This window comes from Haliaeetus albicilla, chromosome 5, assembly GCF_947461875.1.
Source record: "Haliaeetus albicilla chromosome 5, bHalAlb1.1, whole genome shotgun sequence".
NCBI lineage: Eukaryota > Metazoa > Chordata > Aves > Accipitriformes > Accipitridae > Haliaeetus > Haliaeetus albicilla.
Genome location: NC_091487.1, coordinates 11,346,411 through 11,371,064, shown reverse-complemented (window position 1 = coordinate 11,371,064; position 24,654 = coordinate 11,346,411). Strand labels below are relative to the sequence as shown.

Below are 24,654 nucleotides of genomic sequence, written 5' to 3'. Positions count from 1 at the left end.
CCTCGGTTTCTGAGATATTGCAGTGTTTAGGTCAGAATTGTTAAATATGCACCTAGATTTGACTTTCTTAAGGGTCAAAGATGTCAAGGTCTAGAGTTTTGGCTCAGGGCTCCAACAAATTACTGAAATTTGAGTGTACTATATGGATCTGTGGTTCTCTGCTGATGTCATCAGGTGTTTCTAAAACTGTATGGGTTTAGCCCCAGTGTCCTCCACATAGCCATTGTCCTCCACACAGGGGACTTTTTTTTCTCCTCTCTTTTTTTTTTCCGAGATCTGCCCTTTTCCAGTTTATCTCCCTTTAAATACTTTACATATGCATAAAACTGTGGTATGATTTTTGGTTTTATGTTTCAGCATCCATCCACTGGGTTTGCCATTACATAGCTGGAGCAAAGGAATTCTAGCTTGCAGATGTTTACTTTTGTAGTCTTTCTTTTCCCTGACTTCCACTGTAGGCTGACAGAAAGATAAACTTAAAAAAAAAAAAATAAGAAAAAATTCTTGATTGCTATGAATCTCTCTCCCAGCCTTGCCAGTGAAGGTTAAAATTACACCCGTTGTTGTGCTGGGTGGGCCTCTGACCTTATGCCACCCATTTTTAGGGCTTTTCCAAATTATGTGCTTGTTTATTTATTTTTTAAATTCTTTATCTTTTAATGGCATATTCAGGATGTATTTGGCATCTTCTTTTCCCAAACGCTTTTGATTTTAATAGGGTTTCCTTCGGCAATTCTGCTGACGTCCTGGTTCCTGCAGAAACATGAATTTGGAAAGTTCAGTAGTGGAGTTTTAACCCCCAGTGTACAAAATCCACCAGATTAGAGTCAGTTAATTAATGAGATACTTCAGTGGTTTGCATGATTTAGGTTGTCTTCAGGCACTGAGAAAAATGTTAATAATGTGCAAGTATTGTGATGTCTGTGTTTCTTTTATTTTTATTTGAAGAAATTGAACTCAAATACAAACCTATCCTCTTTTTCTATCAACATCCTGATTAAAATGGAGCCTCTATCCAATATTAAATATCTGTATGAATGTCTATGTACAAATCCTTGTATCCTTGATGATGATAAACTTCCACTTGTAATTATCTTCCTTACTCTGCATCTTTCTGTGACATTGAAGAAGAAATACACAAAAGGGGCTTAAAAAAGGAGTTACTGAATATCTCCAGTTCTAGCAGGAAGGGTCACCCCCATCACAGGATGCATGTGCCACCTTAACTCTCCTTAGGGAGTCTGAAAGTGGTCAGGGCAGAGATGCCCTGAGTCTGAGATGACTTTTCTGGAATCACCATATTTGTATTGTCTTTCCTTTCTTGTGTTCTTTCTCTCTCTCTTCCCCTCCCTCCACCCCACCCCCACAGCCCCTCATTGCCATTCCTTTTAGCTCTCTTCTTCCGCCCCCCCGACCTGTTCTTATTCTTTTAGACCTGTCTTATTCTTCCATTTCTTCATTCATTCTCCTCTAAATTCCTTATCTTGTGTTTCTTTGTACAAGTGTTACCTGTAGCTGGTACCGCTGCAGTCAGAACTGACCACCAGAAAGCTGGCCGTATTGTTCAATAACTGCCCACACTGGGTGTGATCCTGAGTGGGCCTGAAACATATGTGATTGCACTTAATTCTACTAATTCATTTTCATAAACAAATAAAACCATTAGAGTGTAGTGCAGGTATTGCTGCTTTGCTCCCTAGTTACGGGCCAAAGTTTTGTCAAGATTTACAGGTTCCCGTGTTTTCTTGAATCCTCCCCTCACTGCAAGCCCTTGTATCTGGATGAGTTCCTGCACTGCACATTGCTGTCTCTACAGGTGAGCATGCCTTTTGTATGAGAACTAGATAAAGAGACCCAGGAGAAGATGCTTTTCTCTTCCCCCTCCCATTTGTCTTGAAACTTCCCTTCCACTGTAAAAATGAAGATGACCCTTGAGGCCTGTTAATTTTTGGATCTGATCTATTGTGGGAAGCTATTTTAGTATCTTTCTGCTTCAGAGAGGTGGTCTCAAAAAGCTGATTTGATACACAAGGTTTTTCTGGGGGTGAAGCCATCTTTGTGTTAGGGGGAGCAATGCTCTGGTGGAGTAACTTGCTGTTTAGGTCAGGAGTAAACCAATTTTCCTCTTATCCAAGCTCTGGCTGCTATAATCTAATAATAGGTGGAAGAGAGAACATAAAGGACTGTTTAGAGGAGTGCTTTGAAAACAGCATATATTTTAAAATTCATTTTAATCAAGTGATCCTGAAGTGGGCATTTGTACTTCTTTTTATGTGTGTGTGTGTATATATATATATATATATATATTTATTTAGGTGTTTTGTTGTTTGTTTTTTTTTTTTCCCTGAGGGAGGTTATTTTTCTGAGCACCTTGGTAGCATGTCAAGGTTGAGCTAGCAGGCTAATACACAAAGCTGGCTTCATGGAGCTTTTATGGGGAAATAGCCTTGAATGTGTCACCTCTGATGCACTTTGCTTTTGAAGCAGCTGTTTCATTTATTCTAAGGTTCGCTTATTTTCTGGGACTGTATTTTCATATTCATATCACTATGAAAGGGGAAAGAAAAGAAAGTGTTGAAATCAAGGGACTGCTTGAAGTCAATAGGTGGAAGAATTTGCTGCTACCTTTGGTAGAGCCTCCTGCAGTGTTTACTGGAGGGGTCAGTTGTTTCTTAACCTCTTTGTTTGGAAAAAATGTTGGGGAAAAAGCTTTTATAGCCTCTTTGTGGAAGATATTTTCTGTGAGGATGCTTGACTAATTGTGCAGGGATGTCTGTGTGCAGCTTAGCCCCTATAGAAATGAGGAGCTGGAAAAATGAAACAGTTGAGGACCTAAATGAAATCTTCAAACTACCCACCCTCCCCAGTTGATAAAGGCAGGGACAGTTCAGCACGGTGCTTACTGCTGCAGCCACCCGTCTGCTGTGGATCATCCTGGCTTGGGCACTACATTTCACTGCACCCACTGGGTGCAGGTGTGGATACCGTCACCTTTTCATCTCACCTGATATGAAGGGCAGTCCTAGAGGGTGGCTCAGCCTGTTCTGGTCTCTGTTCATTGCCTGGATTTCCCATGTTGTGCTTTGCTGAAGTAGTTTTTCAATTTTGGTTCTTCCTTTGCCATTATTTCTCTGGATACAGGAGTGATGGGGAGATGCTGACTGCAAAGCGCATTTTTTTGTAAACACACAAAGAATGTGTCAGTGTAATGATTGCACACCATTTTATTGACATAATGTTCTCAGAACATAGTAAGTAGGAGTCAAAGTGTTCTGGCAGATTTAAGGTTAAATTTAGCAACAAAAAGTTACTGAAAAGGAGGATCATTATCAGAGATGCATGTTTTCCAACCCAGTTTCCCCATGCAACACCCAGCTCAGGGCTAGAGGTGGGCCTGACTCATAGAATCATTTTGGTTGGAAAAGGACCTTTAAGATCATTGAGTCCAACTGTTAACCTAGCACTGCCAAGTCCGCCTCTAAACCATGTCCCTAAATGCCACATCTACATGTCTTTTAAATACCTCCAGGGATGGTGCCTCAACCACTTCTCTGGGCAGCCTGTTCCAGTGCTTGACAACCCTTTAGATGAAGAATTTTTTCCTAATATCCATCTAAACCTCCCCTGGCACAACTTGAGGCCATTTCCTCTCGTCCTATCGCTTGTTACTTGGGAGAAGAGACTGACACCCACCTCGCTACAGCCTCCTTTCAGGCAGTTGTAGAGAGCGATAAGGTCTCTCTTCAGCCTCCTTTTCTCCAGGCTGAACAACCCCAGCTCCCTCAGCCGCTCCTCACAGGACTTGTGCTCTAGACCCTTCACCAGCTTCATTGCCCTTCTCTGGACACGCTCCAGCACCTCAGTGTCTTTCTTGTAGTGAGGGGCCCAAAACTGAACACACTGTTCAAGGTTCAGCCTCACCAGTGCCGAATGCTGACTCATCAGCAAGCGACCGTGTGCTCTGTCTTTGGAGGGTTCACCTGGCAGATTTGCAGCAGAGGGGTTGCTATCTGTCACTCCCCTTCCAAATCAGGCGCAAGTGCTGTAAAAGGAGTGGGTGTTTTGTGGGTCAGCAGTTGCATTGCAGAAGATGAAGCTTCTAATGGGTGCTCTGGAGAGTGTGAGTGTAAGTTGTTCCAGCTGTGCTGGCTGTGGTATATTACAGCCGTGGAGGCTCTTCACCCAGTGAAAGTAGGTGGTTAACACTGGTGCTGTGAAAGTTGTCTGCTAGTTGGATAAGGAGGTAATACTGTTGTTCAGCTTGTTGTTAAAACATTTCATACTGGCCATGGAAAGTCACTTTGGCTAAGCATTGCTTTCTTTTTAAGTTTGATCTGCTGGGCAGTGCAGAGTTGAAGTTGTGCCTGTAATAGTCATTTACTTCAGTGCAAGGTGTATAAAACACGCTGGTTCTGACCTGGGAGCATTTCATAAGGATAAATGGTCGTAAGCGGGTTTGAGGCAGTATTTCACAGTTTTTCAAAGTAAAAGTATGATTTCTGGGAAGCGTAAAAGAGGCAGGTGTGCAGCCTTTGCTGAACTTTCGTGAGACCCAGTCACTTGGCACCCATAAGCTGCTTTGGAAATCACAGCCAACATGTCTGAGCTCTCTAACAATGCTGTCTTAAAATGCCATGTGTAGGAATCAGCATTTGCAATGCTGCAGTAGAGATGTACTTTGTGCGTGGTTTCTTCTCAAGCTTTTTGACATTTTAATGTGTTTTTTTTTCTTCCCTTCTTTCCCATTAAATCTGCAACTAACCGCCAAAGAGCCTAGCAATGACAGCGTAAAGGCATCTGCCTGGGAAAGCTATAAGAGAAGCACCTTTTTATTAGAAGAATTTGATAAGGAATTGAAAGTTTCTAGATTTAGTTCAGTTTGAATGCGCTAGGTGTCTGAGGCTTTTGTTATTCAGACTGATTTTCAGAGTGGATTGGTTTGTGCTTGCAGTCACATTGAGTACTTGAAAGGTAAAAGACTAGAGTTTCCTTTTCTTTAGGCATGGTATTACACCTACCTGCAGATCAGACATTTATAAATTGAAATGGTAAAACTGGAACAGAGTCAACTGAAGGGACAAAGTGCACCTTTAAAAGCTAGTTCAGTGAAGACCCCAGGGTGGAAACCAGGCTGGAAAATCTGGCTCTGGTTTTGTCCCACGGTTGTTCTGACACACCTAAATATTACAAATGAATGTGTCATGGGAAGGGGAGTGGGCTTGGGAGGAATGCTTTGCATGTGTTTATCTGTAGCTGGGAACTCAAGTTGTTGCTTTCTTCTTGCAGGTGAAAGTGATGGTAAGGATTTGTCCCTTTCAAGGAGCACATGAAACATCTGAGTCCATGTCCTTCCTAAAGGTAGACCCACGAAAAAAGCAAATCACGTTTTATGATCCAGCGGCAAGTGGGCCTTCCAATGCAGGTCACAGAAGAGGCATTGTTGCTGTCCCAAAGATGTTTGCCTTTGATGCGGTTTTCCCCCAGGATGCTTCGCAGGTACTGAAGTCACTCGCATAAACCTCCTGAGTCTTCTCATGGCCACTGCATTTGATTGCCTGAAGAGTTCTTTCTGTTTCTGGGGAATTTTATTTGAATGAGTTGCCTTAATGCCTGGAAAATACATGGTAATTAATAGACAAGTGGGTAAATTCTTACATTTTCAGTTTAGTCGAGATGTAAAATTAAGGAATAATAGCTGGGGAGATGGATTTACCGACTAAATTATCTTCCTGCATTTTCTCTTGTTAGAGAAAGACACACAGCCAATTTGAAATGCACTTTTCCATCCGGTTAGGTTTTAGCCCATTTGATGTCACTGAAATAAAGTCCTTCCCCACTGCTTTCAATGGGAAATGAACATGTGTTTAACGTTAAACTAAATGCTGTTGTTAGGAGAAGAGATACAGCTATCCCTGTGGGATTGCTATACTGAAACAGTTAGGGAGCTTTTATATTTTCCTCATCTTTTCCAGTTTGTTTATACTGTGGTTTTGACTGATGATTTTATCTTGATGGTTGTGCTGATGATGGTGCATGCCTTTCTTTTGGCCTGCAAAAGGGTGTAATTGTGCAGTAGTGGCCTCAGACCTGAAACCTGATACACAGACAGGATGGCTGGTATTTGAGAGGATTGTGGGCTGCAGTATATTCGGGGATGGACATGGACTCATGGACACCTGAAATTTCCTTCTGGGAAAAATCTTCAGTTCAGGAAAAAAATCCTAGAACAGTTTTAAAAAGAAGAACAAATTCAGCAGCGTATGAAGAACTACTCCAAGTTTGAAGTGCTGAAAAAAATTAGGGTGAAAAATACACCACAAAACATCCAAGGTCAAAACTGTATATTAATGTTGAGAAAACATGACAAGATCTAGTTCAGAATCCCACCCTCAGATCTCCTCCTAGGATTTTGTTTAATTTTTGGGGTCCCAAACGAGAGAGATGAAAATGTCTATTAGGTCCAAGTTCCAGCCAAGTACTAAAGATGGAAGACAACCTTCCACACACATCAGTGCCTAAAGCAATGGTAACAACATCAGGAGGCTGTTTTTAAGATCCTGCATAAGCTCAAATGGCATCTTTGTGTAGAAATATGCAACAGTGATCTCAATATTAGTCCAGAACTGGAAGTGGCATTTTCTTACTTGTGTTGCCAGCCCTGCTGCAAGCTGGCCAGTCACAGTCTGCTTCTCTGCTGGTTTTGGCACCAGTCCTTCAGGTTGTTGACTCCTGGTTTGGCTAGGCTCTTGCAGGTCCTTGTGGTGGGCCCGTGGGGTGGCCTGTTTGTGGTGTTTCTGGGTGATGTTGGCCAGTGCAGCCACTTCTGTGCAGGTGTTGTTGCTTGAGGCAAGCTTACTGCCATGCACCTGCAAACAGGGCCTTATCATTTCACTGTAGTTACATATTTACACCAACCCTCTCCCCTGCCCCCAGTTGCTGTATTTAATAGATCATCTTATTGTATATTTGAAACCTTCACTGATGTGGATAAACTGGTTTTAGTACACTCAAACATTTTTGAAAGTTCTCTTTATTGATGATGATGTTTCCCCTGGAAGAGGAAAATGTGATGCTATGAAATCTTATTCAGGGATCTTAATGCATTTTCTCCAGTATGAATGTCTTTCTAATTCCTGTGAGCACTCTTGAGTAGCTTAATTTCAGTGGAGTTGCTACTATTGCTGAATAGCCTTGGCTAAGCTATTATACCAGCAGGAAGCCTGGTTGGATAGCATTCAGTTTGCTACATTAGTCATAGAATCAATATTCCAAGAGAATTGGTTTAATAGAATTGAAAACTATTTTAGGCTGTAGTAACATATTTTATTATTTTTTAAGATAGCATAGTTACTAAAATAATAGGACTGATGCCATAAAAATGGGGAGAATATTGCGCCTCAAAAATATTGAGTCATTCATTTCATTACAGAAGAATAGTAAAAACCATAGCAGTATATGCTCTTTTACTTATTTGTCTCCAATCTTTCTTTCAGGCTGAGGTATGCTCTGGAACAGTAGCAGAAGTAATCCAGTCTGTTGTGAATGGTGCAGATGGTTGCATATTTTGCTTTGGTCATGTCAAGCTTGGTGAGCTCCCAAATTCGTTACAGTTAATTACTATGTCAGTCTGGTAATTACATGCTGTCAGCTCCTGGAACAATAAACCTGGAGTATATGAATAGATTAGAATTTCTTTTTAATTAGCTTTGCAAACTTATCATAGTTTATTTCTACACTGGGATTGTAAGTTTTAATTTGAAAAGGTAAAATGTAACATCAGATTAGCTTATTCAAGATCAAGTTTATATAGGTGCATTGTGATGAAAATCAAAAGATCAGAGATGTTTTTAACGTTAATTTGCTGTGGGTCTGAGTTACAATAATTGCAAAACTAATTGAATAAATAGTAATGGATTAATAATTAAATACTTTGCATTTTTGCATCTGTTCTTTCCCATTATCTGTGCAGCACATGGCATTGCATGTAATGTACAGTGGTGATATGAAGAGACACTGTCTTGTACAAGAAAGGTGAATTAAGTTCATGTTTGTCTTTTCATTCTAGGAAAATCTTTTACCATGATTGGGAAAGATAACTCCACACAAAGCCTTGGTATCATCCCCTGTGCAATTTCTTGGCTCTTCAAATTAATCAATGAACGTAAAGAAAAAACTGGGACTCGTTTCTCTATTAGAGTATCTGCTGTGGAGATCAGTGGCAAAGATGAAAACCTTAAGGATTTGTTAGCTGAAGTAGCCACTGGCAGCCTTCAAGACGGCCAGTCTCCTGGGGTTTATCTGAGAGAAGATCCAATATGTGGAACCCAGGTATAATGGATATCACAACATAGATTTTTCTGAGGCTGACTTTCTTCTGCTTTTTATTTCCTTTTATCTGACAACAATTATGACAACTTTTAAGACAGTAAAAAAAATTTATTGCTTTTAATTCATAAGCCCTTCTCCCATGGTGTACATATTTGTTTCTTTTAGTGCCCTAGAGATTTAGCCAGTTCAGCAAAAAATAATAATAAAAAAAAATGCCCCTATGCTAATTAGTCATTTTCTTGTTTATATTCAAGCTTCAAAACCAAAGTGAGCTAAGGGCCCCGACAGCAGAGAAAGCTGCCTTTTTCCTTGATGCTGCAATTGCTGCCAGAAGTACCAGCAAACCTGAATGCGAGGAAGAAGATAGAAGGAATTCACATATGCTCTTCACTCTACACATATACCAGTATCGCATGGAGAAGAGTGGCAAAGGAGGAAGTATGAATCTTCTTACCATATTGTTTATTTTTAAATTACGTGGTTTTGGGTTGGTTTAAACAATAATTTGCAATAAACTTAAAAAGAAAAAATGAAGTGAACCCTCAAGCCAGTCGAGTCACCTTTAACTTTGGTAGCTGTGGCCAATATCTGGTTTCCTTACTATTAATATTTAATTTGGTCATTATCCCATGCTGTATTCATTATTTTCCTCATTTGAATATATTTTGAATACCAAGTTTGGCTTGAGTCCATGCAAGAACGTGATGTACAATTGTTTTTCCCCTTTTTGTTTTAGTGTCTGGAGGACGCAGCCGTTTGCATCTCATTGATCTAGGGAGTTGTGAAAAAGTGCTCAGCAAGAGCCGAGATGGAGGAGGCTCTCTATGTCTGTCTCTCTCTGCCCTGGGCAATGTAATTTTGGCCTTAATTAATGGTGCTAAGCACGTGCCATATAAGTAAGTGAATTATTGTCTGCATTATCTTAAATTTGTGGCTGGTGTTACCTTAGCAATGAATTCCATCAACAATTTACTCTTTACCTAAGATGAAGTTAAAGGAAGTTCTGTCAGAGAGGGGCCTGTCTTCTTTTAGGGTCACTTCTATATTACAGATACATATATCTCTTCATCTACCTATCTATATGTATATATACTACACACAACTTTTTCAATGTCACTTAGTAACATGAAATTCTTAATTACATGGTCAAAAATTAGATGCATATCAGTATGTACTTAAGTTAGGTGAAACGTTGCGGAGGGTTTGATTGTTGAAACAAGCAGGGGAAAATGGTGAAAATGTTTTCTTTCCTTCTATCGCCTCTTTGTTTCCTGGGTTTGGAATTTAGACCAATCTCAGTCAGCTGGACATTAGTGAACAATTTCATCAAAATTTCATAGGATTTTCTCTCCTTTTTCCAAATTAAAAAATTGTATTGAAATTTCAAAAAATACTAGAGACTTTATCAAGTATGGTCATCAAAGGTTGTTATTTCTGTATGCCTTTTTGGATGATACATCTTTTCAATTAAAAAAAAGAAGACCACCATGTTGCACATTTGTTTAGCCAAAGTGAACATTTAGGTTTGTTCCTTTGTGGAGTGTAATAGACAATAATATTATGTCAAACACACCTGAGGTGAGCCTAGCGTAAAGACAACAGCCACATTGTAAACACCCTTACCAGAATTTGGCCTTCAGTCCTTAAATTTAATTGCTGCTTGTCTTCATGTGTTATAACTCTGTGCCGTTATCAATCATGTCATTTCACATATTTATCTAGCGCTGCATCTCAAACAGGTGTTCCTTCTTTCTGTATTAGGCAGAAAGATAATTTCCTCAGGCTAGTTGCTAGATTTGTGGATGGAGTAGAGGATGAGTAGGTTAGAATAGGGAAGGGCAGATCCTCAGCTTTTTCATGTACCATGGTTTAGTGAGCCGACATGACGGTAGTACCCACATGTTGGGCCAGCTTGGGGGGGTGATAGGAAGCAGCCTCCAGGGAGCCCTGGGGAGAGGTGTCTTGGAGACCAGAGGAGGACAAAATGTCACCTGTCACCTTGTCAGCTTTGCTATCCATGGCAAAGGACTTGCATCACCAGGAGAGCCTTCAGAGAGAAATTCTGCTTCCCATTTGCTATGTCAGAGCAGGGAACAGCAGGCAGAAAGGGAACTAGATTAGCTGGGGCAGCACTGCTTATATATTTCTGATCTCTAACATTGTTATATTTGTTTAGAGATTTCTTACCATTTCTGTTGACTTTTTTTTTCATATTATCAAAATTGTTTGCATAGAGCTCACAGAGCTTAGCTATCCAGGTACTAAGTCTGCTCAGCTAAAAATACAGCACTCATTTTTGGGTAATATGAGTTAATCCTGAAATAACTAAACTAGTTATCAATCAATTGTTTTAGAATTGTCTAAGTAACAAATAAAATTACTTATCATACTGCAAATGCACAGGGAGATAAATAATTAAAATATTGGTATCTTTGGTATGTGTACATTATAGGCACATTTTAAATGTGGTGAAATAATAGCATATTTCTTATCTACATGTACCATACATGCATATATCCTATGAGAGTGAAAGCACAGCTTGTGGTGTAAAAATCTGCAAAACAAGATTGTGATTTCTTTAAACCATCCTAGTGTTCTCATTTGTTAAACAGGGACAACAAGTTGACAATGTTGTTGAGGGAATCACTTGGGAACATCAACTGCAGAACTACTATGATTGCGCATATTTCTGACTCCCCAGCCAATTATGCAGAAACTCTCACCACCATTCAGCTTGCATCACGAATCCACCGAATGAGAAAGAAGAAATCCAAGGTTGGTTCACAAACAAGCTGAAATTAATTCATTTGAAAATGAGTTTTCCTAACCTCTCGGTGGGGGAACATGGGATTTCTCAGCGGTAAGAAGTAATACAAAATGCATAAAAGCTCAGGAGAGGAACTGACAAATGACTTGGCACTGAGCCATCATCCCGCCCCCAATCCTTAATCCTGAAATTCCCTTCTTTTTGTTCCAAACACGTATTCTTTCTTTGCTTATATGTGGAACTATCTCAAAAGGTCCTATTTGTATTAATAAAAAACAATAAGGAAGGAACAGAAAACTGTTGAAGAGAAAGACAATGCATGATATTGAATGGAAATTATCTGAAAAGGTGTGATTGTTATATTACTCCTAATACAGAAAAATCTATGTGGCATGACCTTGTTATTTTGATTCACACTCCAACATTTTTCCACTAGATCTAGTTGTGATAGTATATACAAAGCACAGAGTATATAGCAAACCTGGCCTTTTAACCAATTACATGTACATATATATACTTACATATCAATTAGTATTAATAACTTTCCCCTTAATGATCATTTTCAGTATGCATCCAGCTCATCAGGAGGAGAGAGTTCATGTGAAGAAGGACATGTCCGAAGACCGCCCCATTTGCGACCGTTCCACCCGCGAACTGTTGCCCTTGACCCTGACCTTCCTGTGCTGAGTATATCTAGTGATCCTGATTATTCCTCCAGCAGTGAACAGTCTTGTGATACTGTCATCTATGTTGGTCCCAATGGTGCAGCTTTGTCTGACAGGGAATTGACAGATAATGAAGGTCCTCCAGAGTTTGTTCCAATAATCCCATCCCTAAACAAGAAGAGAAGTAAAGACAATTCTGCTATTGGTAGGAGTTCTGACAAGGACCATTTTAAATGCAACACTTTTGCTGAACTGCAAGAAAGGTTAGAGTGCATTGATGGAAGTGAGGAACCCATCAAATTTGCTTGTGGAGAAATCTCTGTTGTGTCCAATTGTACTCCAGTCCCTGGAGGTACAGAAAATGCACAGTCTAAGCTGATAAAGGAAAAAATATCTTCTCCTTCTGGAGGATTTAAGAAACCAATTCCACAAGAAACTGCATCTCCCAAGAAAGGACATAACCTTCCTTTCCAGGCTATTGCACCGAGAGGTGGCAGTGGCAATTGTCATGAAAAGAGCACACCTCACTTGAAAACAGAGCTTTCCAAGCCGCAGAGCAGAGCTGACAACAAAATAATGGACTCGATACTGGAGGGAGAGAGAGAGACAATCACCGATCCCCTGCAGTCCTCAAGGTGTAGCCCTTCAAGGAATCCGGAGCAGAATAAGGGCACAGCTGAATGTGTCATTAAGGAAAAGCCCTTGTACGTGAAGAGACCCTTGCCAAGTCCAGCACCACCACCTCCACAGCAGAAAGAGCATGTACAGAGCTCCAAAGGTGAGAATTTGGAGCTGGACAATAGCAACGCAGTTCGGACTCCTCCTGTGGGAATGAGCAAGCAGATGGGAAACAAACCTGAGCAAAACCCCATAGGAAGCACGTTCCTGGTTGGTAGCAATGCCCAGAATCAGTCAGGTGCGATAGAGGTACACAGCTTCAGGTCAGCGTTCAGAGGGAAATGTTTTGATCGGGATATACTAACCACCACAGTGACTTTGCAGCAGCCTGTTGAGCTGAATGGAGAGGATGAGCTTGTTTTCACTGTGGTGGAAGAGCTATCCATTAGCGGGATTATGGATAACGGAAGACCTTCCAGTATCATTAGCTTTAACAGCGACTGCTCCCTTCAGGCCCTTGCATCGGGTTCGAGGCCAGTCAGTATTATCAGCAGCATAAATGATGAGTTTGATGCTTATACCTCACAGGAGACTTCTACTGGTGTAAATATTGATATTGTTGTGCCCTTTGCTAAGGATCCCTTTACCAGTAGCAGACGTTCCTCCATCAGTTCGTGGCTTAGTGAAGTCAGCATATGTACAATTGAAAGTGATGGAGCCCAGTCTAGTGACAGTTTTGTTGCACAGTCATCTTACGGCTGTAATAAGTCCGAGGAACCCTTCAACTTGGATTCATCCCATTTATCTGTCCCCCTGAAGAGTGCTCTGAATGACAGTGGCTTTTGCTTCTCTGAACTGGAGAGTGAGAGCTTGAGTTCCAGCAAGCTGTCCACAGGCATCAGCAAAAGCCCTCAAACCTCTGAAACTACCAAAGCATCTCAGATAAAAAGTGCTTTTTGTGTCACTGATCAGCCCATAAAAATAAAATTTAGTAATTCTCACGATACGCCTGTGATAGAAACAATACATTCTAGTCTTCCTAGGAAAACAAAAACTACCTCATCTCCAATCCACAATAATACTGTCCTCAGTTATAAAGACCTGCAGAATCCACATGGTATATTTGAAGATCCCTGGCTGTTGCGCACTGATTATCAGTTGGAGGCGAAACCTGAAGACTCACTGCTGTCTCCAAAATCTCACGCGTTTGGTACTGAGAAGCAGCCAGGAAAAGCTGCCCAGTATTTTGGCGCAGCGTCCAGGCCAACGAAGTCACAGACTATGCTCGCATGTTCGCAGAGGGTTGTGGATGGTTGCGAAATGGCCTGCAAATCCTCCAGCGGAGCAGCGAAGAAGTCAGAAGTTGCGATGAAGATGCCACAGCTGAAGAGAGGAGCCACTACACTGGGAGTGATGCCAGTGTCGCACGCTAGCAGTACTTTGTCGGAGGCCGTGACCCGAGGGAATTCGGATGCTCCCTTGGCCACTGGAAGCTTGAAATCGTCACTGGGGAAGAAGAGCGTACCACAGAAGTCAACCATGTTGCCCAGGCCAGGTGGGCCAACACCTCCAACACCTCCTGTACGCAAATCGAGCCTGGAGCAGAAACCTGTTGGTCTGGGTAATGGTGGGGGAAAAGCCTCTGGCCTGGACTTTGCCAGAGCTGCCACACCGAAGGCTGAAGATGAAGCAGATTTGCGGTTGAAAGCTGGGTCTTACTTCAGCGAAAGTGCCAGCAGCAAAATGAACCTGAAGGGTGACCACTCTTTGCCCAAGATGACATCCAGCTTAAAGGCGAAGGCATCGAAGAGCGAAGCCGTGCACCGTTACGGGAGCCACATGTCCCTGGAGAGGTGTGACAGCCTGACGTCGGTCGGATCCAAAGCAAGCATGGCGAGGGAGAACGGGAGTGCCAGCAACAGCCGGGCAGGGCGCTCCGTCCCCAGGCTGGGGGTCCCCCCTGTTGCCTCCGGTGTGGGTTTACCACCACCTTTCACCACCCCTGCACCTGGTAAAAACAGCCAGGCAAAACCCACAGCAAACCAGAAGGTGCAAGTGAACGGGAATAAAAACCGGGGCCTCTCCGCCAGCGGGTCAAAGTCTCTCAGTTCCTCGGTGAAGTCCCTGACGCAGCCCACAGGGAAGGGCTCTGGCATGGCCCCCGGCGGGAAGACGGCTCCCCGCTCCGTGCAGCCTGTCAGCGGCAAACCTGGCCGAGGGACCATCATGGGGACCAAGCAGGCCATGCGGGCGGCCAACAGCCGCGTGAACGAGCTGGTGTCAGGCGGCTCTGCCAAGGTGGGCCACTTCCGAGGCTCCACCGACTCCGACAGCGGCAACGACAGCGGCATTAACCTCAGCGACGAGAAGTCGCAAATCCCGGTGCTGCCATCGCCGTACAGCAAGATAACGGCGCCCCGGAGGCCTCAGCGGTACAGCAGCGGGCACGGCAGCGACAACAGCAGCGTCCTAAGTGGGGAGCTGCCGCCGGCCATGGGGAGGACGGCTCTGTTTTACCACAGCGGGGGCAGCAGCGGCTACGAGAGCATGATTCGGGACAGCGAGGCCACCGGCAGCGCCTCCTCGGCGCACGACTCCATGAGCGAAAGCGGGATGTCATCGCCAGGCCGGATGAGGAGCCTCAAGTCCCCCAAGAAGCGATCAACAGGTAAGAAGTGAAGGGGAAGGTGGCCAGGCGTCCACTGGTGCTCCACTGAGTCCCTGAGGATGGGGGGGTTTTCAGGGCATCTCTGACAGCAGAGGGAGAGGAGGTTTGGGGGAGACTCAAAGCGGGGCGGTGGACTGCCTGCACGCGCTCGCGTGTGCGCGCGTATGGCTGTTGCGGCAGCTACTTGTCATTTATTTCACTTCAAAGCTGCAGGTGTGACACAGGTGCTGCGGCGGAGAGGGCAGGAGAGGTGCCGGGTGCCCTGGGGCGCCGGCAGCCTCCCTGTGAGGGAGGAGGCAGCAGATGGCTGCCGGCGGACAGGAGGACGCTCCTTCCTCCCTCAGCAGGGTCGGCAGTGAGCGCGGCACCAGGGCGGCCCGAAACAGGAGGGTGTTACGGGTGGGTTGGGAAGGGTGAGGGGGCTGGGTGGGCACTGAGGAGCTTTTGTGAGGATCAAGTGAGTGTCAGGGAAGGCCGGTGAGGGAAGAGCGGCGAGGAGAGGAGCAGCTCTGCTGCCAGGCGTTTGTGAGGGAATTTCAGTGAGATGGGCTGCGACTGTAGTTTGGAAACAAGGGAATAGGCCTGGAGGGGAGAAGAATGTTTGTGAATTAATGAGGATTGCTGAATGTGCGTTAGATTACCCAAAGGTAAGGCTTAGGGGCAGAGCAGGAGGGTGCATACGTAAGGTGCGACGGCTCTTATGTTAATGGTACCAGCTAATTGCAAAATTATCGTATTGCACTGTAACTGTTTTTATGAAGAAATTTTAGAGTGTACTTGCGGTTACTGTAAGCAATAGGAAATCGACTGGGGGAGTTGCTCAGATGAGGCAGCTCTGGCTCACGTACTGTGCCAAGGCAGACATGTTCAACCACGCCATGCAAAGGTGGGTGTATGAAAGCCAGGTCCCCGTCCTGCTCTCCAGTGCCTTTCCTTATTGCTTTCACAGGTGGTGCGCATGTAAGTGCCCCTAGTTGTAGCCAGCTTCAAAATCAGGCTCACGTGACTGCTGTTACAATATTAATTTTTACTGATCTATGTTGAAGTCCTGCAGTATCGTAAAGAATCGGTGGCAGTCGGTGCCATGTAGCTAATGACCAGCAGGCTCATTCAGCAACCTAAGCATACTGACTGTTGGAAATATAGTAGGAACTAATATCAGCAATGCGCTGAATCTGAGCTTTTGGTCGGAAAGCAGTAATTATTGCAGTCCCTGTAGACACCCATGATGCTTGATTCTGGCAGTAAAACCAAGGGAGTTAATCTGACGTAGATCTCATGGTGCTTTCTGGTCAAAGCAACTGAGTTGCTTCAGCAGGTGATAAATCGTTTTGTAAACTTAGTGCAACATTTGCTGCAGTTCTCTTTCCATAGCATATCAACCTCTTAAACCTTTCCTACAAATCAATATTAACAGCTGTATAAGTTGCACACATATTGAGAAGGCATTACCCACTGATGGATTTGTATTTGTTTTTGCCCCAGGAAATGCTTATAAGGTCTTTAAAAATGACAAACTATTTCTTTTTGCAATTGAAATTGCTCTGTATCAGTAAATTATGTATTACTTTTTTGGAGTGCTGTAGACTTCGAGGCAATAATGTGTTTTATACATGAAATGAGGTTTCCTAGGAAGTTCATGAAATATTTCTTACAAGAAATATTTGGTGCAGAGCCATTATTGGCCTAAAATATATTGTAATCTTTGCAAAGTGTTAGAGATTCTTGGAGTAGCTTACACTGCTTCAAACTGTGTTGGAGTCATGTCATCTCTGGATTTAAGGACAGCTCCTACTCCCATATATGTCACTGGAAACCTTGTCCCCTTATCATTTAACTCCATCCTTGGAGAAATGACGTTGACCCTGACTGGTACAGTGGAAGGATGGGAGGTTTGTCTACTTAGTATATGTGTTTGACTGCATCTGTTCTGTGTCCTTTTCAGAGGGATCCTGTTGTCACCGGAGTGGTTACAGGATCAGAGTTACAGTGGGTGATTTCAGCAGGCAGGACTATAGTGGTGATTCAGGCTAAATGAATAGGGGTTGTGAGAATGATGAACAGGTGGTGTAGAAGTAGAATCAAGTCTTCCCCTTTCCAAAACATTCCTGTTGTGATTGTTCTTGTTACTTAGAAATTAGCAAGGATGCAGTTATGAATTAGGGATATTTTTCTTAAGAATATGTAAAGCAGGTAGCTCTTGAGGTATCTGTGGAGGTGTGTTGCTTTGAGGGTACCTGCTGGGATTTTGTCTCCATGTTGAAGTTTGTGACAGGGCTTACCTGGCAGCCTTAACTTGCATTTAACTTTCCTGTAGAGGTCTCAGCCCAGAAGTTATTTTGGGAGCACTGTCCTCTGAGCAGCACTGTCTCATCTGTTTAATGTGCTCCCTTTGTAAGAAGACCAGAAGAAATAAGAAGCTCCATACCTCTGAGTTGGTTTTCAATAAGAGGAGGAAATTAGGCACTAAATTTATTGTTACCAGTCACCCAAAAGCTGCTTATACTTACTGCTACCATGTGACATTTCAGCTTGTTTCTGGTGGCCTTCAGCCCTCCTATTCACCTAGGGATTGGATTGCAGCCTTGTTAACATTGCCTGACCAGCTCTATGCATGTGCTCATCCTTGACACATGCAGTGTAAAGGTCAGCCTTTTAGAGAACGAAGAGAGACTTATCATCGCAAAACATGCTGGACACCAAAGTGCCAAGTCTTGTATACAAAAGTACCAGCATTTTTGAAGGACATAAGTCAGTCTCTGCTTCATGAAACTTGAGCCCTAGCAGATGCATCAAGGTGGCAGTATGCTGTTTGTCTGTAAATCTGGGAGCCCTCCTGCTGAGGAATTGGTGAGTTTTGTCATGCTCTGAGCTTCTGAGTGCCGGTGCAAATGGGTGGTGATAGGCCTCAACATTAGAGGTGGCTTAAGTTGCAGGTTGGTTGCTTGCTGCCTTTTGAGTGCCTCCCAATTCCACAAAGTCATTGACAACTGCTGGTATGTAGCACCTTAAAGCATAGGTAGTAGTTCTGGAGAGAGCTGTTTGCTCTTTGCAAAGAGGTAATACAATGAGAGGGATCTTAGATACCCTTGCTTGGCTTTAACTGGAGGAACAGGAGATTTCCAGATTTATCTGCCATTATCAGTATTGGTTTGACATTACTCACTATCTCATTGCCATTGCAAGGTAATGAATACCATTGTAGCCCACCAAAGAAAAATTAATCCAGGCAAAATATTTTTGCAAGGAGAGAATAAAGAACTGATGCTCAGACATCTGCTTTGGGAGAAGAACTGCTGTTACTCCTATTCGTGAACCAAGTGAAACGTACTTTGTCAAGGCAGTAACTCAAATTAGCAGCCTGAGGGTATTTTACTAAAAGGAAAAGATCAAGAAAAGCATTTCTTTCTAAGTATCCTGAGAACCTCGATCTTTCTTTAATTCACTGCAGTATGTTCTGCAGTCTGTCAGTCTATTACAGTCTGAGGAACGCTTGTCTTCTGTATTTTAGGCCTCCAGCGCCGTAGACTGATTCCTGCTCCGTTACCAGATGCTGCCTCCCTAGGAAGAAAACCCAGCGTCACTGGCCAATGGGTTGATCTACCACCTTTGCCAGGCACTTTAAAAGAGCCATTTGAAATTAAAGTTTATGAGATTGATGATGTGGAACGATTACAGCGACACAGACAAGAGGAAACTGAGGTCAGCACATATTTTACAACAACTGTAGACAACTTAAATTACAGTATACAGGCAGAGTCCTTGCTTGAATGCTGGAATGGTGTTCAGAAAATTGATTGCAATTAAAGCACTATAATTATTAATTTTACAATTCATATGTTGGGGTACCCCTAACACAGAAAATGAAAATGATTACTGTCTAAAATTAATTGTGTCTAACATGACTGATGGTGTAAATGGAAGTTACCAATGAATACATTATGAGAAGACTTTATAATCTTAGCCTGGCTGATGAAACCTTACAGGCTCCCTCAACTATAGGGTCATTAACTCTTTATGTAAATGACAGGATTCTATTAAATCAGGGATACACTGAGTTTAATTTATTTGTAATTGGAAACCACTTCAGCTAATTCTATTTTGGAGACCAGGATTCTATATTATTCTGATGCCTTTTTCCCATTTCTTTCATAATAGCCTTTCCAGGATGTTGAGAAGGTAGGAATGCTTTTAAGAAAATAAGAATCCATATGTTTTAGGATTAACTATAACTCTAATGTTATTATTAGGCTGTGTTTATCATTTGCACTGCTTAAAAAAAAATTCCTGTACAAACAGTAGTAATTTCAGAATGTATTAAGAGATGTGCGCTAATTCAGAGAAGTGCAACAAATGCTTAAGTGATGTAGCATGCTGTTCCTCTAGATTAGAATCCATTAATGTAAACTTCAAATAAAAAAAAAACCAACCAACCCCCCCCCCCCAAACCACCAAACCCACAACCAAACAAAACAACCCACCTGCTAACTCTAACAAGTAATGAGCTGGGAGCAATTTGTGTCAAACTGTTGGAGGTCAGCTCATAACAGGCAAATTCATGAAATGGTCTTTCTGTGTCTTAAAAGGGTCTGATGTATTTCCATACCAAGCTGAAGATACTAGAAAGGCGCCAGCAGCGAATCAGAGAAGTAAAGGCAAAGCATGACTTTTTGAAGGAAGAGTTGGAAGAGACAAAGTGCAGGTTAATGATGGATCCAAATAAGTGGAAAGAAGACTGTAAGTATTTTGCAAAAACAGCATTATGATAACAAATTTTCAGCATGTGAGCAGTCCCACTGAAAAAGCTAAGCACTTGCTAAGATATTTTGCCTAATTGAGCCGTAAAATACGCTGTGACTCCATTCGTATTTCTGTGATAAAGGATTTGTTCAGTGCTGAGTAGTACCAGAAATGAACAAAGAAACCCCTCCAAACCAACCAGAAGGGAACATCAAAACAATGCAGAGACTCACCGTGATGCTTGTTAATATTAAATACTTATATAACCTTTTGTTATCCTTCTTTCCAAAGAAGGAAAAAAATGTTTCTATATCGATGTTATAGCTGGGAAACTGAGGCATGAGATTTGTTCACTGACTGTGTGCTGTGCCTAACTGGAGCCTCAAGGGAGAGTTTTGCATCTGCTGAACAAAGTGAAAAAAATTTCTTAGTTCAAGAGAAAAAAAATTGTACTCTACATTATTGGCTCCCTTGTGATAGAATAATGCTTTGCTATGAGCTGTTTCTCTTACTAATTTTTTGTCTGACAGTTGAAGTGGATCCTGATCTCGATAAGGAGTCACAGGAGTACCTGGAGGCACTGGAACAAGTGACAGAGGAACTGGAGCAGTGTGTTAATCTGTGCAAGTCACATATCATGATAGTGACGTGTTTTGATATTGGAATAACAGATGCGCAAGATGGAGTAAGGGAAGTGGAGGTTTGAAGAGAGGGTTTTCAAGGGACTGAAGGAAGTGAAGCTGGATTGTCCGACATGAAGAAGTAAAGAGATAAAGTAGCTGGGAAGTGAAGGAGGAAAGGTGAAGACTGAAAAGCAACAATGAACGTTGTAACAGAAAGAAACAGCTGAGGGATGGGAATGTTCATAAATCATTTGGTGCCTCAACGTGACCTGAACTGTACAAAGATAATAGTAGGATCAAGTATTGCTTCTACCAGAGGGAAGCGAGGAAATTTATTACAAACCAAGATGTTAATTTACAAACAAACATACAATGGAAGTGCCTTTAAAATTAATTTGATTTTCATTTTTGTATTTGGTGCTAGAATTAAAGCCAGCAAACCTAAGCAGACCACAAAATGTATTCCTACGAAATATTTTATACTGTATAGTGTATTTATGACTATATGTAAAAAACAAACAACATTGTAGCAAAAGCAATAAGTAAATTATGTTTTCATACCTGAACTTGCCTTCTTGTTTCATAGAAAAGCTGTTTTATGTAGCAGAATTAAAATTGTATTATAATTGTTTTCTTGGTTAGGGTTCAAGATATTTTTATGAACATTTATCTATTGAAAAGGTGTATTATGGCATTTTGAGATGATTGTTTTACCTTCAGGTTTTGTATTATTACTTTTTCAGATCAAAATAAATGTTTGTTTTCCATTTTATATATACATATATAGATATATATTAACTGCTTACCTACTTCCTTGGTTACTAACCTCACTTATCACAGACCTGGTCTTTTTGGAGTTGTAAACTTAATGTGAGGAAGTCTACAAAGGGCACTGTGGTTTGTTTTGGTTTTCTTTTTTCCTCTCTGACTGCAGGAATTGAGAATTATGTTTATTACCAAAACCATAAAACAAACAAAAAAAAAGGAACAAAAAGTTTTTGTAAATGTTAAGTTAGGTCCATATTTTTATATAGTTTTGACTATAAATATAGCATTTGCAGTTTGAACTTTTAAGACAAATAGTATATCTTTTTACAGTTTTTCTAAGGAAGGCAAACCCTCAGGATCAAGTTTATACATGCTGCATGAGATTTGTGCTTTTTTGAAGGAGGCCACTTAAGTGTGGAAACTATTGATAAATTGTTGCCAAACAAATACTTTTGAAAAGGTTTAATAGTGTATGTAATACCACATTTCATAATGGATCATATTTTCTAATCATCTTCCTTTTTATGGTTTTTTCAAATCCTTTGTACAAATATGTATTATAACAGCTTGCTTCAGTTTTTATCTGTGAATAAAAGATACATCTATTGTTACGATTGCTTCTTGCTATGTGCGTGATTTTAATGTTCGGAAGAGAGCGGGTGGCCTGTGGTACACTGCATTAAATGTCACATTATATTACCTCTTTGCCCAAGAGAGAGAACTGGGAACAGAGTTTTGACATTAGTCATCAGAAACCAATAGGGAAAGAGAGACAAAACACCAAAGGGTAAAATAAATAGCGATGATAATACTTAAATTCTCTTAGCACTTCATAGTTTACAGAACAAAGACCTGCGGCTCACGTGCTTGTTTTCCCTGATGAGATAAAGCAATTAAAAATGGGTCTAAAAACAAAAGAAAACTTTAGGAACTGGAATCAAGCCCTGGGCCCTGTAGGTCCATCACAGCAAGCAACTACATTCATTTCTCTCTGACACTGCTGCGTTTGCTCTCTGGTTAGACAGTAGCTGTGCCTGGTCCTCATCTCCCAGTGATGCTGGCTGGAGTAACTCCAGGCAGGTTTAATGTAAAGCTAGTGCTTCTAACGACACCATCTCGAGTATTTTCCAGCTGTGTGGCCAAACGGCCTGTAGTGGGTGAAATTTTCCTCTCCCTCTTTTTCTCTCTTTATGTAGCCCAAACAGCATGGCATCCAAGCACCAAGTTCTCTTACCCTCACAAGAGGCCTGTGAGAGGGGGGTAAACGCTTTCCTCCTCATTCTGCAGTTGGAGAAGTGGGAGAGTGAGAGCAAGACTTTGATGCTTAAATATCTTTGTGATTTTGCATAGGTTACAAAGGGTGCCCTGCTTTTATCTACCTCTCCGTGATTCATCCCTGGAAAGGGTGCACCGTGTTTGCTTACTGACATTCGGCACTGCCTCGGGTTGTATGTGGGGGAATGTGGCATCTAGAATTTCTAGAGGATCCCCTTGCTGATATTCTGGAATACAAGGTATATTTATTAAGTTGTAAATTCCTGCTATTTTTACTTTCTCTATGTGTGCAGAAAGTCACAGTTCTTCCAAAGATGAAATCAAAACCGCGTAGTGATTCAATACGTTGTGGGTTTTTTTCAGAGCAAGGATCAGATAAATAAATACAATCAAAATAAATAAAGGCAGCAGCACCCTGAGGGACAAGTATTTCTTAGCAAAGGGGAAAACCTCCAAATGAGAGGGCCAAATGAGAATATATTCATGGGGAGCTCTGCACTGTGGTGTTAGGTTTTGCACTGTCCTTCGGAGATGCACATCTTAATGGCGCTGCTGCAAAATGAGTTGACCTGTGGTAGCCTCTGAGCCCTGAGCACGGCAGGGCTGGGCTCTCAGTCTTTTCAAGGTAGCCTGTAACCCCTTCTTGAATGGACACAAGAGTTTTTGTTTCTTTTATCTGCCAGCCACTTCATCCTCTCCTCAGAGGTCTTCATTGTTTCTCCCCCTCTCTGGCAATATTATAATCCTCTGAAATAAAAATGAAGTCACTAATAATCCATCCCAATTTTTATAAACCTGACAATTTGTTGATATATTCTGCTATAGAGTGTTTGCTGATCAGGCCTGCATCCTTTGATACTTTCTCCATAATTTCTAACTATGCTTATGTTTTCCACAAAGTAGCAAAAGAGACGTTTCAGGGCTGCTTGGTTCCATGTCAACATGGCAATAGCATGCATATGAAATGCATTTAGCCTCTGGCTTGGTGACACAAAACAAGCCTGAGATGCAAAATAAGGTGAGGCACTGATGGATGAAATAGCAGACTTTTTCCTGTGCAAATGCTGTTCTTTATTGGTAGTTGTGGATAGTAAATTATCTTTCATATCTCAAGGCCTCAGAGCCTGTAATATTCCTTTTTTTTTTGGTTAATTTTGCAGTTCTGTCCAGTTAAAATTTATACAAATATATGCTTTAGGTTATGATTCAAGCCCATTTTGCAAAAGGCTTAATAACATAAGGTTACAAATGATAATTGCAAAGTTAAGCTGGTTGCTTTATTTCATTAATTTTCTATTGAGATTTAATGGTTTAAAATAGCCATTAAATTGCACACTTAAAGATGTGATCTCGTTGAGTTTGTTATGGTATCAAATAAAACCTTAGAACCCCACTGGTGGTAGAGAACTGACTGAGTTACTCTTGGCAGGGCTAATTCACACTAGAATATTTTCTCCCTTGGTTGCAGCTCTTCCCATGAAATCCCTTACCTTCTCCTTGCTGGGGCAACCTGGTCTAGGTCCCTCGATGGCCCAGTTTACCAAGCAGCTCACATCACGCTTATTTCCCGGCAACAGGAAAAAATGTATGGACGGCTGCTGGTTTTTTAAACCAGTGCAATGGTGACTCTAAATAAAGCCTAAAGATTAAATTTCAGGAAGTGGAACATAAATTCCCTTTCCTTAAAACCCACCTCTCACCAGGTTTCACTAACCAGGAGGCCAGAGGTGAGCTTGCCTGTGTGTGAGGGGCAGGGAGAGGAGAGCTCCCTGCTGCCTCAGTCTCACGGTCAGGCATCTTTCAGGAAGAGATGAAGTATGGACTGGAAGGAACAGAAATCCAGTGAGAAAGCAGGACTCTCATCCAGTGACCAGGGACTCAGGAAAGGAAGGAGAACCTTGCATTCTGGACACGGTCTCCAAGCTTACTTTTGCATTTTCCCATCCAATGGTCATGGTCCAATATATAAAACTACTCCTGGGAGGTGGGATTTCAACTCACTTGTCAGAATTTGCAAGTTGAATGGATGAGTTGGAGGAGTCAGTAGCCACTCCTGTAAGCTGTGCTTCTTGCTACCCATGTACTAAGCAGTGTACATCTACGGGTACATTGCTAGAAGTGTTTGGAAATACAGTTATTACAAACATAGGTTCCCTATAGAGAAATCAGATGGTGTGTAGGCAAAAACTCATTTAATGTATG

The 24,654-nt window shown here is 41.9% G+C and overlaps 1 protein-coding gene across 2 annotated transcripts in view; it reads left to right on the top strand.

Moving 5' to 3' along the window:
* KIF26A (kinesin family member 26A) overlaps positions 1-21,788 on the top strand; it is a 101,612-nt gene extending 79,824 nt beyond the window's left edge. For both annotated transcript variants that reach the window (XM_069783325.1, XM_069783326.1), the window contains exons 6-15: positions 5,287-5,496; positions 7,494-7,587; positions 8,066-8,328; positions 8,583-8,766; positions 9,065-9,224; positions 10,941-11,103; positions 11,662-15,046; positions 18,558-18,748; positions 19,633-19,783; positions 20,317-21,788. In XM_069783325.1, coding sequence (XP_069639426.1) covers positions 5,287-5,496; positions 7,494-7,587; positions 8,066-8,328; positions 8,583-8,766; positions 9,065-9,224; positions 10,941-11,103; positions 11,662-15,046; positions 18,558-18,748; positions 19,633-19,783; positions 20,317-20,492 — 4,977 coding nt within the window. In that variant the 3' untranslated portion in view covers positions 20,493-21,788. The remainder of the gene's footprint in view (positions 1-5,286; positions 5,497-7,493; positions 7,588-8,065; positions 8,329-8,582; positions 8,767-9,064; positions 9,225-10,940; positions 11,104-11,661; positions 15,047-18,557; positions 18,749-19,632; positions 19,784-20,316) is intronic.
* Positions 21,789-24,654: the final 2,866 nt, after the last annotated feature.